This window comes from Neoarius graeffei, chromosome 19 (genome assembly GCF_027579695.1).
Source record: "Neoarius graeffei isolate fNeoGra1 chromosome 19, fNeoGra1.pri, whole genome shotgun sequence".
Lineage (NCBI taxonomy): Eukaryota > Metazoa > Chordata > Actinopteri > Siluriformes > Ariidae > Neoarius > Neoarius graeffei.
Window position 1 is genome coordinate 27,305,149 of NC_083587.1, and position 15,517 is coordinate 27,320,665.

Below are 15,517 nucleotides of genomic sequence, written 5' to 3' on the forward strand. Positions count from 1 at the left end.
AATCTCCAGAGGTTCACGTGTACTTAGGGTTTTTTTTTTTCTTTTCCCTGTATTTTGTTTCTGAGCACAGCTGCCGTGATGCCTTCTTGTGTACTTCTGCTAGCTTCTGAGTCTCTTTTTAGTGTATCCAAGGCAGCAATTTGAATAGTTGTAGAGGTTTCTGGAAACAAAACTGCTTGAGATGTGCTTGAAAGGTAGTAATTTGTAAAGATACTTCCAAGATATCACAGCTGACTGCTACCTGGTGGAGAAACATTAGCTGTCAGTTTATATAATTTCCCTTAAAACCTTGAGCAAGTTGGCTAAGGCAGTCTAACGTCTGAATAAGGAGACTACATAACCATGGGACCCCAAACAAATACAAAGTACTTTTGTACACAAAATGCTTTGTCTCCCCCTGGGGCCCTGCCTCATGTCCCCTTCTTCTGATTTTTGCCTGAGAAAGGAGAACGTGTTGTTGTTGTTGTTGTTTCATACAAATTGAGTCTCTTTCCTTCTCCGTTTTACTCTCTATGCCTCTCTCACATCTCTCTATCTGTCTTTCTTGTTTTGATGCCTTTGAGCTGAGAGAGGTGGCAAGTACGAATGTAGATTATGTCAAGAAACATGTTGGCACGTGATAAAAGAATACAAAGAAGGCAAGAATCACGTTTATGCCCTATTCACAGAGCAAATGCAATTAACACTGGTCAATTAATCCTCGTTTCTAATTGCTGGATTGTTTCAGTTTATGAAAAATGTGCAACATCATTAAGTTTCTCATGTAATTATCATAACACGGATGATGGATTACTGAGGTGCTTCGGATCAGTGGAGGTCGGAGGTATGGTGCTTGAATTCACATGAAGGATTATTAACTAGCAGGTTTGTGCTTAGGCTAATAAGACTCAGGACACGTTTACAGAAAGCACAAGGGAGTGGGGTTTAGACAGGATGTCTGCTTGGTGGTATTGAGGAAAATAAGCCCACATCCTGCCATTCTCACATCCTATTTGACTGTAGATTGTATCCCCAGGTGCTGAGATATTTCTTAAAATTTACTGAGCTACCAGCCATATACAGTACATACATTAATTCATCCAGTTGGACACATTGTAGGTTACATATTTTACTTTTTATTAGAAAAGGTCAGGCGGCACGGTGGTGTAGTGGTTAGCATAGTCACCTCACAGCAAGAAGGTTCTGGGTTTGAGCCCAGTGGCTGACGGGGGCCTTTCTGTGCAGAGTTTGCATGTTCTCCCCGTGTCTGCGTGGGTTTTCTCTGGGTGCTCCGGTTTCCCCTGCAGTCCAAAGACATGCAGGTTAGGTTAACTGGTGGCTCTAAATTGACCATAGGTGTGAATGTGAGTGTGAATGGTTGTTTGTCTCTATGTGTCAGCCCTGTGATGTGTACCCCACCTGTCACCCATAGTCAGCTGGGATAGGCTCCAGCTTGCCTGCGACCCTACACAGGATAAGCGGTTACAGATAATGGATGGATAGAAAAGGTCATGTTAATTTTGGGTTGCTCTCTGTGCAGAGCATTGCATGTTCTCCCTGTGGGTTTCCGCTGAGTTGTCCAGTTTTCTCCTGTCTCCCAAAAGACGCCTTTAGGTGGAATGACTGTTCTAGATTAGGATCAGGTATTGAAGGTAGTGAAGGCCCTGGGGAAGTTAAATATCTTTCTCAACAATGTAATCAGAGGAAAAAGCCTGAATGCCATGACAACAGCATGGCATCAAAGAGGCAAGTCTACATACTGAATAGCATCGCTGCCCTGATCGATTTCTGCACTTTTATCTGAGCTCGTCTTCAGGTCTGAGTGTTTCTACACCATTCCACCATGTGATGTTTCCCTGCAGGTGGCTGCTCACAGGGAGTAATTTTCCAGCAGCATGATACAGAGTGAACACCAAAGGAGAGGCAAATGGAAACCTGAGATATCTTGATGAGATGAATCGCATCAGATGGACCCAGAAAAGAACTTCATAGACTTTTAATAGATGAAGAAAATCTAAAAGATTATATACAGATTAAGGATGTAATGCAATGCTACTAGCTGTCTCTGTATGTGCAGGTGGATTTAAAACCAAAGTGGGCATTGCCTGATTTATCTTTCTTTCTCCTCAACTTCAGCTACATCAGTTAAGTCCATCAACTGTCCTCAACTAGTGATTCGTGCGGGACAGTTTTTTAATCCAGCATTATTAAAACAGTTACAATTTTTGTTTGTTGTTTGTACCTGCAGTATTTTTGAAGAAATTCATCTCATCTCATCTCATTATCTCTAGCCGCTTTATCCTTCTACAGGGTCGCAGGCAAGCTGGAGCCTATCCCAGCTGACTATGGGCGAAAGGCGGGGTACACCCTGGACAAGTCGCCAGGTCATCACAGGGCTGACACATAGACACAGACAACCATTCACACTCACATTCACACCTACAGTCAATTTAGAGTCACCAGTTAACCTAACCTGCATGTCTTTGGACTGTGGGGGAAACCGGAGCACCCGGAGGAAACCCACGCGGACACGGGGAGAACATGCAAACTCCGCACAGAAAGGCCCTCGCCGGCCACGGGGCTCGAACCCGGACCTTCTTGCTGTGAGGTGACAGCGCTAACCACTACACCACAATGCCGCCCTTTTTGAAGAAATTAAATAAACTAATCTAATTAAATTACTGTAGCCCTGACCAGGCAGTTACTAAAGATGCTGTGGATACATCATGCTGTGCCACAAGTTTATCACTCTTGGCCTTTGTTTGTCTCATGAGCTTCATTATGTGACCTCTCACTCATGCCTGGATGGAAGGGGAAAAAAAGCATTTTTGTTGCATCCTGTGGGATACGTAATCTCCATCAGATGTGCTGTGAGCCTTTTTGGCAAGCTTTCTTAAAAATAATCTGTCCATTCTGAATAATTGTAACCAAATAAATTTTGTTTTGCTTGCATTCCTGTTATAGACTTTCATTTTATTTTAAGGGTAATTGTGGTCATTTGTATTTTATTAATTTAGATTAATAGCAGAGGGAAGCTCCATACTTAAGAGAATACGGTAATGCATCGACCTGATTTTTGATGGCTTTTGCGACTGTATGACATATGTATGTATGAACGACATACGGCATACCACCACAGGGTACTGATCATAAGTTCAAGGCAACATATCTCATAAACAGTTGACCACAAGACAACAGAATTTGTATTTTTATTTACATACGATAGATGGGATTTTATCCAGCACTTATTTTTAATTTGCTTTTTTTTTTAAATAACGTGGGATTATTTACAGACACATTTTACACTCATTGGGAGCTCCACTTTTAGGCAGTGCGCATATATATATATATATATATATATATATATATATATATATATATATATATATATATATGTGTGTGTGTGTGTGTGTGTGTGTGTGTGTTATTTACCAGCTGGGAGGTCCGTCCGTATCATGAAATACTGTGACCAAGGTCTTGAAAGTACTGACCGAGGCCCTCTGGGCTGAGGTCACGGTATTTCACCATACGGACCGACCTTAAGCTGGTAAATAATGTATTTTTTTCTTTACCAAATTCTAACAGAAAATGAGAGCACCCGAAAGGGAAAACCGAGCCGCCATTTTGAATCCTCATTCACGGCTGCAATGCAAATTGCTTCCTCCTCAGTATACAAGTGCACTTCCATGGCAAGAAAAAAACTACATTTTGCCGCCTATGTAGTCCCCTATTTATACAAAATTGAGTCATTCAGGATTCAGCCATGTTTTTGCTCTGCGTGAACAAGTTAGAGGTTTTTAGCTTTCTCCTGAAATGTTTTTATTTTGTCTTCCTCAGGGTAGTAAAACTCGCGTTCGCTGTGAACACTGTCGTTATCACTATCCATGCTGTAAAATTAATGCTATTTTGAATCCTCATTCACGGCTGTTGGGTGTATCAGTGACGACAGAGAGGAGGAGTATAGGAGCCTGGTGAGGGACTTTGCTGTGTGGTGCAACAGGAGCCATCTGCAGCTCAACACCTCAAAGACCAAGGAGCTGGTCATTGACTACGTTTACATGCACGTCCAAATCGAGCTGCTGTCGGTAATCGAGCAAAGGGTCCCAGCAGGGGTGCCAGAGAAATCCAATTCTACATGCACAAGTGAAATCGGGCTATTGTGCAAGGTGCATTGTGCACCCGAGCCACACGTGGCGCTACACGCCCCATCGTGTTGGTACACTTCCGGTTGTCGTCATGAAGAAGAGCTATAGTGTTGCCAGATACTGCTGACGTTTTCCAGCTCAAAACATGTTCAAATCCGCTAAAATGCACTTAAAACCCTCAATCTGGCAACACTGGCAGTTCCGTGTTCAAGCTGTTAGGCTTGCTCTAACAGACTGTATGGCTACAAACTGTCCGGCGCAGACCACTGTTTTGTAAGACAACTTATTTTGCACAATAATATTTTTCTAAAGTCCATTTTTTGCTTACAAAAAAATATATTTTTTTTGCTTACAATTTAACTTATGTCTTAAAAAACACACAAAAAGTTCAATTGTTTTGTTTTTATTGACATTCTTCAGATGTTGGACATATATATACACACACACACACACACACACACACACACACACACACACACACAAATACAATGACTTGTTTATGTACACAATTCACAGCTATGCAACAGCTGTACAGATGTATTTGGTGATACAGTAAGTGAGCTAAATTTTAACAGTGCAATCAATGCCACAAAAAGAAAAGATTCATGCCGTTGTCATGATTCGTTGTCATGCCGACCGAGGCTGTTGTGTTTCCCGCTTGTGGTCTCGTCACTCGTCACTTCCGGAAGTAGCTCGACAACTAGCTCGATAGGGTATACATGCACAAAGTTGCTCGGCAGAAATCGCATAAACTAGGTCATGTAGCTCGATTCCGAGAAATCAAGTTCGGTTCAATTTCAGCCGAATTAAGGTGTATACATGGCATTTTGAACTTCGATTTCAGTCGAGCAACGGCAGAAATTCGATTCTCTCTATGTGCATGTAAACGTAGTGACTGACTTTGGGAGGTCCAGACCAAGGTCACAACCAGTTCTGATCGAGGGAGTCGAGGTGGAGGCTGTGGGTTCCTACAAGTACCTTGGGCTGTGGCTGGACAGCAAGCTGGACTGGACTTGCAACACCAAACACTTATACAGGAAGGGACAGAGCAGGCTATACTTCCTTAGGAGGCTGCGGTCCTATAACATCTGCAGGAAACTCCTGTGGATGTTCTATCAGTCTGTAGTCGCCAGTGTCCTGTTTTACACCGTGGTGTGCTGGGGGGGCAGCACATCCAAGAAGGACACATCCAGGCTGGACAAACTGATCAGGCGGGCCGGCTCTGTGGTTGGCATGAAGCTGGACTTTCTGGTGATGGTGGCAGAGAAGAGGACTATGGACAAACTATTGAACATCATGGACGATGCCACTCATCCTCTGCACACCGTCATCAGCAACCAGAGGAGCCTGTTCAGTGACAGAATGCTCCTTCCCAAGTGCAGGACGAACAGACTCAAAAACTCCTTTGTCCCTCATGCCATCAGACTGTACAACTCCTCTCTGGGGGGAGGAGGGGTAACAGGAGGACAGAGGATGGGAAAGAGTAGTAGCTTAGCCTAACAATAAGCAATACCGGACAATGTGCAATATAAAGTGCAATATCTCTCCTGCTGCCCCCCATTTTTCTTTTTTTTCTTTCTTCCCTCCTCTCTCTCCCCCCTCCTCTCTTCCCCGTATCCCTTACAGAAAAAAACACATGAATTTCCCATGTATTTCACATGTGATCACGTTACCACATGTGGAATACATGGTATCAGATTTTGTAATGTGTTACCATGTAGAGCACATGTGGAAAACATGTTACCACATGTGTAAAACATTCCCACGTGTGATTCACATAAATTTGGGCCAAAACCACGTTTTCCATGTGCAAATAACATGTTTCCCATGTGCAAAACACATTTTCCACATATTTCACATGTAAGAAATCACATGTGAAGTTCATGTGGTTTTTCTGTAATCTTATTCTTTTTATATTTATATATGTAAATACTTAATTTAATTTATCTAGAAGTTTTTCTCTATTTTTTTTCTCTGTTTATCTGTAATGATGCTGCTGGAATCTTAATTTCCCTGAGGGAACCCTCCCAAAGGGATCAATAAAGTTTTATCTAATCTAATCTAATCTAATCTAATCTAATCTAATCTAATCTAATCTAATCTAATCTAAATTGCTTCCTCCTCAGTATACAAGTGCACTTCCATGGCAGGAAATAAACTACATTTTGCCACCTATGTAGTCCCCTATTTATACAAATAGGAGTCATTCAGGATTCAGCCATGTTTTTGCTTGGCGTTAGCAAGTTAGAGGTTTTTAGCTTTCTCCTGAAATGTTTTATTTTATTTCTTCTTTCTCAGGGTAGTAAAACTCGCTTTCGCTGTGAAGACTGTCGTTATCACTATCCATGCTGTAAAATTAATGCTATTCTCCTGAGAAATGCTGGCAAAAATTGATAAGATTTTTGATAATCTTATAAATAAACCTTATTTTAAATAAAAGATAAATGTTGACAAAAAATGCTACTATGTTTGTTGTTGTTGTGAACGAGCGAGTTGCCAGAGGTCCGTAACCGGGGTCCGTAACTGGGGTCTGTACCGTAGGATACAGACCCGCTTGCCGGCCAATCAGAGCACAGGATTTGATGGAAACCGCACCGCAAAAAAATAAATGATATTAATTTTGTTTTATATGGTATTTTGTTCATTCATTCATTATCTTGACTTCATTCTTCTACATCAAAACCAGAAAAGAATATTTATTTGAAATAAGTGGGATTCTAATGAATGCTGGAAATGGAGGAAATAGATCTTTCGGGCAAAGAATCTGCCATTTTGGCTGTCACTGAAATTCCAATTAACTCCCTGTGATTGAGTCATGAAAGTGGAGACCAGTGTGAGCTACTGGTGTGTACATCAGTTTGTGGAGTCAAATTAAGCTGCATCAGCTGACACTGTGGATCAATAGAGATATTGTTAAGGGAGTTTCTTCTTACAGGCTCATTAGACTGCAGTGATAAAGGAGAAAATGGAAGAAGTGATTTCAGGCTAGAACAAATAGAATGGCTAAGCTTGCTAAATAGTCAGCACAAACTTGTTGGTAACTTCAAGGTAGTGGCCTCAACTTTTCTTTTTTTCCCCACAAATCTGAAATCCTCAGAAGGCTTCTGAATTCCTGTTTTAATTAAGACTAATCCATAAATTGATTATCCCAACCATAGAGAGTCATCCATCCTTGAATTATATACAGTTAATTATTTATGGCTCTTTGCGTCATATAAGTTGAGACTAATCAGGTGACGTACTGTTCCCTGAGTGTGGCTTTCATTCTCGTTTAAGAAAGCCATAATAAGTTGCAATGATGCTAAGATGAGTTTCGATCTACAGTTCTGTTCTACAAGAAAAACCTGGCTCCCCTATTTTACTTTCTCTCGCAATATAGTTTAATAAAAATACCCAGATGATGAAGATTGATTGGCACATCATGAACTCACATTGAGAAGAGAGGAAACAGGAATTGATCCTGGAGTGTCATGAGACCAATCCTCGTTGATGCACAGTGCTATGGACACCTCAGCAGTCCCTCCATCAGGAACACAGATCTTTGTGTGTGTTTGACATTTATACTCTATATATATCTTTATGGATCGAGACTTGAGAGTGAATCTTGTTTAAGGGGTCTGTGTCCTTTCATGAACCTCAAGGCTATGTCACTGGGAGCTTAATGTCCTCTAGTAGGACCTGCCTTGGTGAACAGATCTGAGGGTTGAGATGAGACAAAGCGTGATCCTAAAGACCCCCAAGAATGGTACAAAAAATACTAATGGTACCCAGTCTGGATTAGGGTTACTTGGAACCAGTCCTGGAGCTAGGATTGGAGGTAGTATCCACAGACAAGTGGTGACTAGACTATCCATGTAACCTGGTCAAACTTAGCCCGAAATGTCAAAGTGCAGCCATCTTGTGAGCTAGCTGCAGTGCCAGTAAGGCAATTGGTACATGATGGATGGTCTTAGACTTGTCTTTGAAAATGTCTTTAGGAACACGGAATGTCACTATTTTGTGGGAGGAAATGAGCCTGTGTTAGTGTGTGATATGGAATGATTTCTACAAGATATTGTTGGCTTTACAGCCACGCGCACACACACACACACACACACACAATATATATTCCAGACCCTCCAGGATTTCGTGATGTTGCGATTTGCAACTTCAACGCAAATTCAACCAATCCCCGCGAATTCAGGGCGGTGTTGCAATTATATCCAATCACTGCAACTTTCCCTCAAATTTGGCCAATTGTTGGCATCGTCTTGAGGTGACGTCGACAAACTACCTTCCACCTTACTTCCGTGTATACGTTCAAGAGAAGCAGCATGTGCAAGTCAGTGTTTATATAGGCTTAAATTCTGTTACTGAAAGTGTGTTATGTTTACAGTGAAGGACTGTGTGCACTTTACATTATTTTTTTTTACTTAATACAAGAAATTAATGGATGCCAACATTTTTGCCAAAATGGTATTTTATTTTCCATTGTTTAGGCAGCTTCAGCATCATACTGTGAGATTCTGCTCAAATTGTTGTTTTTTTCTTCTATGAAGCCTGAGCCATTTATTTTATTAGTTTATAATTATTGTTTAATTTAGTCTTCAGGAGAGACTGCCTGCACACAGTACTAGTATTAATAGTTTTTTTTTTCTTACATGAAAGCTGAGGCATTTATATTATATTTTAAGGTAACTTCATGTTCTGCTGTGAGGTTCTATGCACTTTAACTTTTGAACCAACAGGTGCATTTGGATAAGTAAAGCCTATTTTTCTGCATTTTTGTAGTCCTGGTAATCTTTTATATTGGTAAAGATGTTTATAGGACCATTTCTCAGTGTCTTTTGGGGCTTTTCCACTACCAGCGCGGCTGAGTTGGGCTGAGCCGTGCGGTGCTGAGTTGGGCTGAGTCGAGCTGAGTGGGGCTGTTGGGATTGCATTTTGACTACAACCGCGCTGAACCGTGCTGGCTGGAAGTGGGTGGACACATTGGGTGGAGTTAGTGAAAGTGGGTGGACATCACGTGATGTCGTTAGGCGACGCAAACAGTGACATCAGTGACCTTTTAAGCGGTAGTCTCACGACCCGGATAGTAAACAATAAACTGGCTGGCCTTTCCTCGCTTGGGTTGGTCTTCCATCTTCTAGTTTTCTGATCTTCTTCTTCTTCTTTGTCGTAATTCTTCTTCTTCCGGGTTTACAGTGTTTACAGATCCCAGCGTGCTCGCGGGGCGTGTGTGGGCATGTGAGGACACTCCTCCTCACCAATCAGTGCACAGGGGAGTGTCTCCTCACGCCCCTAGCCCCACTCGGCTCAGTTGAGCTCACTTCAGCCCCACTCCAAAACCGTGCGAGTTTTGGGTGCTGAGTAGGCTGAAGTGAGCTCAGTTGTGGGTGCTGAGGCTGAAGTGAGCTCAGTCGTGGGTGCTGAGGCTGAAGTGAGCTCAGTCGTGCTGCTCTGAGGTAGTCGAAACGCGAGCCGTGTTGGGCAGAAGTGAGCTGAAAAAGGGTAGTGGAAAAGGCCCATTTGTTTTTTTTTAATCAATAGCTTTTCAGTAATAACTTAATATTTAACATATCACTCAATTTTAATCACAAAAAGAGAAAATCGCAACAATTTCTCGCAACTTTCACTTCCTCCCGCAATGTAATCGCAACAAAAACCTAAAAAACACAGCAACTTTCATCGCAATTTTTTGGAAAAAACCCCGCAACATCAGACATTTTAGCCCGCAACAGTCACAAAAAAGGCCCGCGAAATCCTGGGGGGACTGACATACACACACACACATTTTGGCTTGGGTCCAAATCTTCTTAACTGACGTTATTTCTCTTTTCCTCTTGAATTCCCATAGGAGATGGGGTGTAGGATTACCAGTCCCAGGTTAAGGGCCTCACAGTTGGAATTTTTCCCACCTGGTGTTTTTCCCATCTTCAGCTGTGCAGTTCTGATGATCCTGTGCCAACTGTAACCTCAAATTCCTGTTCTTGATCAGAACAAAAATGAAACCTCGTGGTCTTCTGCTGTTGAAGGCCATCTGCCTAAAGACAGGCTTCCTTTCAACTCAAACCAGTCTGGCCAATCTCCTCTGAGCGCTCTCATGAATAAGGCACTTCCAACTACAGAACTCCCACTCACTGAATGTTTTTGTTGTTTGTTTGTTTGTTTGTTTCTTACATCATTCTGTGTAAACTCTACAGACTGATCAGCAGTTTAAAATATTAAAATGCAATCATTAAAGACAACAGCATAAAACAATAATGTAAAATCCAAGAGGCAAAACTCAAGAAAAAGTAAAAACACATCTCAATGTGTTTTCATTTCAAAGCAAATTTCACTGGAAAGTCCTGACTTTTTTTTTTTGAGTGTGTGTGTGTGTGTGTGTGTGTGTGTGTGTGTGTGTGTGTTAAATCAGGCAGAACTATTCTGAATGTTATATCCAAGTTTCATTTTGAACAGACTGGAGGATGATGACCTTGCATTTACTTCTCTCAGCTCCACTGTACAGACCAAAAAAGCTGAGATTAAAACCCTGCGACCTTCACTAAGATATCACTTTATTTAAGGTGAAGCCAAGGCCACGATTTAATTTTTTTTCACTATTTTTTGGGGAATATAAGTCCTGCAGGTTGACTATAAAGTTGTATTTTCTCCTTCAAAATATCCTCTTTTGGAAGTGGATGATCTCAGCTTTGGTTGGTGTTTTATTCCCAACAGATTCACACTGGAATTCATACTGATTTACTTCCATTTATAATTAATTAAATTAATCCTGTTTCATTTGCTGTCATGTGTGCAGGATGGGTAATAAGTGAATATCTGAGGCTCCTGAATGGCACAACAAAAAAAGTGTTTGTCCTATCATCATCTGGAAATTGCGTGTTTGAATTCCGATGATGCTGTAGCCATGTGTCCAAGAGAGCAAAATTGACCACGCTCTCAGAGAGGCAAGGGTGGAATATTCTCTCTCCCCAATCAATGACAGTGACACTAACAATCACAGGCATCTGTGAGCTCATACATGCGGAGGTGGGTGGATAGTGCTTTCCTCCACGTGTGTTATGGCCCTGATGATGAAATTTGTGGTCAGTTGACTTTACATGCCTTGGAGGAAGCACAAGATAGCCTTCACCCTCCCTGGTGGGTTGCTATTATATGATGTAGAGAGCTGTCTGGTGGGTGGGAATAATTGAATATCTAATGACTCTGATGAATTATACCTACTGAATGATTAGCCATCCTGGTCCCTTAACTGTGTAGTGTTTGTCTCACTGATTGTAGCATCTTTAATTAATTCTGATTACCTTTATAATTTGTGCATGTGTGTATTACAGACGGAATTCCATACACATGGTGGGTTGGCAGAGGTAATGAGAAACATTTCTACTGGGGTGGCTCAGTGCCAGGGATCCAGAAATGTTCCTGCGGCATCGAGCGCAACTGCATCGACCCCAAACACCACTGCAACTGTGATGCAGATCAGAAACAGTGGTGAGTTGTGATTTGCTGCTTAATAAATAGATCATCTACTTGGATTTGTTTTTAGCAATGTATGATCTTAGCTGTAGCTTCCATTCAGTTATTTCTCAATATACACAACAATGGGGTCATTTATAAATCTTTCAGTAAAGCTGTGTATACCGTAGATGCTTTTGGATGACGAACCCAACAACAACAACAAAACCCTTATGCCTGGTTTTGGTAAGAAAAAAAGTCAGTAAATTTAGTGATGCACACAGAACTCTGTGAAAGTGCTGAAAATGTCAAAATGATGACTCAACAGCAAAAGAGCACCTCCTCAGCATGGCATGTGCTAAATCTTTCACTAATGCAGCTCAGCCATTACAGAGCATCTGCTACCATAAGCAAAAATGAACTCTTCCTCCTTTCATAGGGTGCCATTTCTTCTGTCCTAATTGGCTAGCTGGTTTTATTTGTCTTGATTAATTTGCGGATTTGTTTTGGATTACAACCCCGATTCCAAAAAAGTTGGGACAAAGTACAAATTGTAAATAAAAATGGAATGCAATAATTTACAAATCTCTAAAACTGATATTGTATTCACAATAGAACATAGACAACATATCAAATGTCGAAAGTGAGACATTTTGAAATTTCATGCCAAATATTGGCTCATTTGAAATTTCATGACAGCAACACATCTCAAAAAAGTTGGGACAGGGGCAATAAGAGGCTGGAAAAGTTTAAGGTACAAAAAAGGAACAGCTGGAGGACCAAATTGCAACTCATTAGGTCAATTGGCAATAGCTCATTAACATGACTGGGTATAAAAAGAGCATCTTGGAGTGGCAGCGGCTCTCAGAAGTAAAGATGGGAAGAGGATCACCAATCCCCCTAATTCTGCGCCGACAAATAGTGGAGCAATATCAGAAAGGAGTTCGACAGTGTAAAATTGCAAAGAGTTTGAACATATCATCATCTACAGTGCATAATATCATCAAAAGATTCAGAGAATCTGGAAGAATCTCTGTGCGTAAGGGTCAAGGCCGGAAAACCATCCTGGGTGCCCGTGATCTTCGGGCCCTTAGACGGCACTGCATCACATACAGGCATGCTTCTGTATTGGAAATCACAAAATGGGCTCAGGAATATTTCCAGAGAACATTATCTGTGAACACAATTCACCGTGCCATCCGCCGTTGCCAGCTAAAACTCTATAGTTCAAAGAAGAAGCCGTATCTAAACATGATCCAGAAGCGTAGACGTCTTCTCTGGGCCAAGGCTCATTTAAAATGGACTGTGGCAAAGTGGAAAACTGTTCTGTGGTCAGACGAATCAAAATTTGAAGTTCTTTATGGAAATCAGGGACGCCGTGTCATTCGGACTAAAGAGGAGAAGGACAACCCAAGTTGTTATCAGCGCTCAGTTCAGAAGCCTGCATCTCTGATGGTATGGGGTTGCATTAGTGCGTGTGGCATGGGCAGCTTACACATATGGAAAGACACCATCAATGCTGAAAGGTATATCCAGGTTCTAGAGCAACATATGCTCCCATCCAGACGACGTCTCTTTCAGGGAAGACCTTGCATTTTCCAGCATGACAATGTCAAACCACATACTGCATCAAGTACAGCATCATGGCTGCGTAGAAGAAGGGTCCGGGTACTGAACTGGCCAGCCTGCAGTCCAGATCTTTCACCTATAGAAAACATTTGGCGCATCATAAAACGGAAGATATGACAAAAAAGACCTAAGACAGTTGAGCAACTAGAATCCTACATTAGACAAGAATGGGTTAACATTCCTATCCCTAAACTTGAGCAACTTGTCTCCTCAGTCCCCAGACGTTTACAGACTGTTGTAAAGAGAAAAGGGGATGTCTCACAGTGGTAAACTAATCCTTGTCCCAACTTTTTTGAGATGTGTTGTTGTCATGAAATTTAAAATCACCTAATTTTTCTCTTTAAATGATACATTTTCTCAGTTTAAACATTTGATATGTCATCTATGTTCTATTCTGAATAAAATATGGAATTTTGAAACTTCCACATCATTGCATTCCGTTTTTATTTACAATTTGTACTTTGTCCCAACTTTTTTGGAATCGGGGTTGTACTTTCTTTCGAGTCATTAACATGAAATGACAGCGTTTCACAAAATTTTCATGAAACTTGTGTGCGCAATTGAAATAAATAAGCAATTTGCACTTGACAAGCTAAAAATATAATCTCTATACATACTGTAAATCCTGCAAATTCAGGAGCTTGCAAAGCATACAATGCTTTTCTGAACTAACTGGATTTTCATGAATACTAAATTTCTTGTGTAAATGCTCCTGAGAATGATTTATGAATAAATTTGTTTGTATCTAGCTTGATAAATGAGGTCCATTGATTGTAACAGAGTCACAGAGAGCAGGTGTGTGTGTGTGTGTGTGTGTGTGTGTGTGTGTGTGTGTGTGTGTGTGTACAGGAGAAAGTGTAAATAAGGTATGCAGGAAATGAAAGAGTATCTAAAATGACTTTTTATTTTGCATACACCACTAATGTAACCACTGAGGAAACAATTTTATTTCACACTTTGTCAAAATTATGATGATATCATGAAATAAAAGCGTGTATCAGTATTACAGCAGACATGTACGCTTGAGCAGAGAGGGAGAGCCCGACTGAGATTTCACTTGCGAGAGCCCACCAGCTGGGACTCAGCAGGAGTATGAGTAGTTTGGACTCACGGAATGTAAGAAGCCACACAGAATGCTGTTATATGGCCTTCCTGAACTTAATAAAATGTTTGTTTTGGGGCAGCACATGTGCTGACACTTTCTGCATATTTTCACTGGAGATGTGAAATCATGACCACCTTCGGTGAGTGTATAGGCCTGTAATTTACATTCAGCTCACTCACCAAAATAAGGAGGCAGTCCAAGAGTAGCCTAGGTTTTACAAAATTCCTGGTCTATTATTATGATTTGCTTTGATTATTTCTATTAAGCCGTTAAGGACATTTTCACCCCTGGATGTTCCAAAACGATAAGCATAACTATAAATGGATAAAAAAATGTGGCATGTCATTCAAATCAGTAATCGTTGGCAAATTGCTCTGATAAGAGAAACAAAACTTTCCTCCTCTGCATTTAACCCATCTGAAGCAGTGAACACACACCCAGAGCAGTGGGCAGCTATGCTACAACACCCAGGGAGCAGTTGGGGCTTAGGTGTCTTGCTCAAGGGCACTTCAGCCATGATACAGAGGGACAGGAAAGTGCTTTTCCTTCACTCAACTCCCCTCACATTTTTCCTGCCGATCCCGGGAATCAAATCGGAGACCCTTTGGGCACAAGGCTGCTTCTCTAACCTTCAGGCCATGGCTGCCCCCATGCATCTGTATGCATTTGTATACTATAATGCTACTTTATAATGCACCTTAGGAGGAAGAAGTAAAAAGAATAATTTACAACAATAAACTGATTTTCTTGATTTTGTTAATCAAAAGAGATCGAAAGCACAACAGAGAAAAGAGAAGTAAAGCCTTGAATTAATGGTAGTCCAATACAAAGACAGCAGACTGAACAGGACAGTTTTAATGTTTTTAAGTTCTTATATTAAAGACCACAGAGAACCCAGGGATACAAACCATGATAAGAGCATTATGTTGTAAAGCTGGGTGTAGATTTAGATCCCTAATGAGCAAGCCAAAGGTGAGAGTGGTGAGAAAAGAAAAAAAGAAAAAACAGACTCAAAAATAAAAATTACATTACAGTATATAGGAGTAGAAAAGTAAAGCTGAACAGTACTATGTTTCTTGAACTGATTATGGCAGCAGTTTTAGGTACAAAATATGCAGTATCCAGATAGTATTCTCCACTAAATCAAGGCTGAGAAATGGTTTGGGTATAAACTGTTTTAGGAAGTGTAAATCATTTGAGCATCTATCAGCAGAAAGTGATG

At 41.0% G+C, this 15,517-nt stretch overlaps 1 protein-coding gene across 1 annotated transcript in view; it reads left to right on the plus strand.

Annotated features, from left to right (window-relative positions):
* LOC132867592 (contactin-associated protein-like 2) overlaps positions 1-15,517 on the plus strand; it is a 274,602-nt gene that overhangs the window by 142,647 nt on the left and 116,438 nt on the right. The window contains exon 14 of the mRNA XM_060900577.1: positions 11,441-11,597. Within this exon, the coding sequence (XP_060756560.1) occupies positions 11,441-11,597 (157 nt within the window). The remainder of the gene's footprint in view (positions 1-11,440; positions 11,598-15,517) is intronic.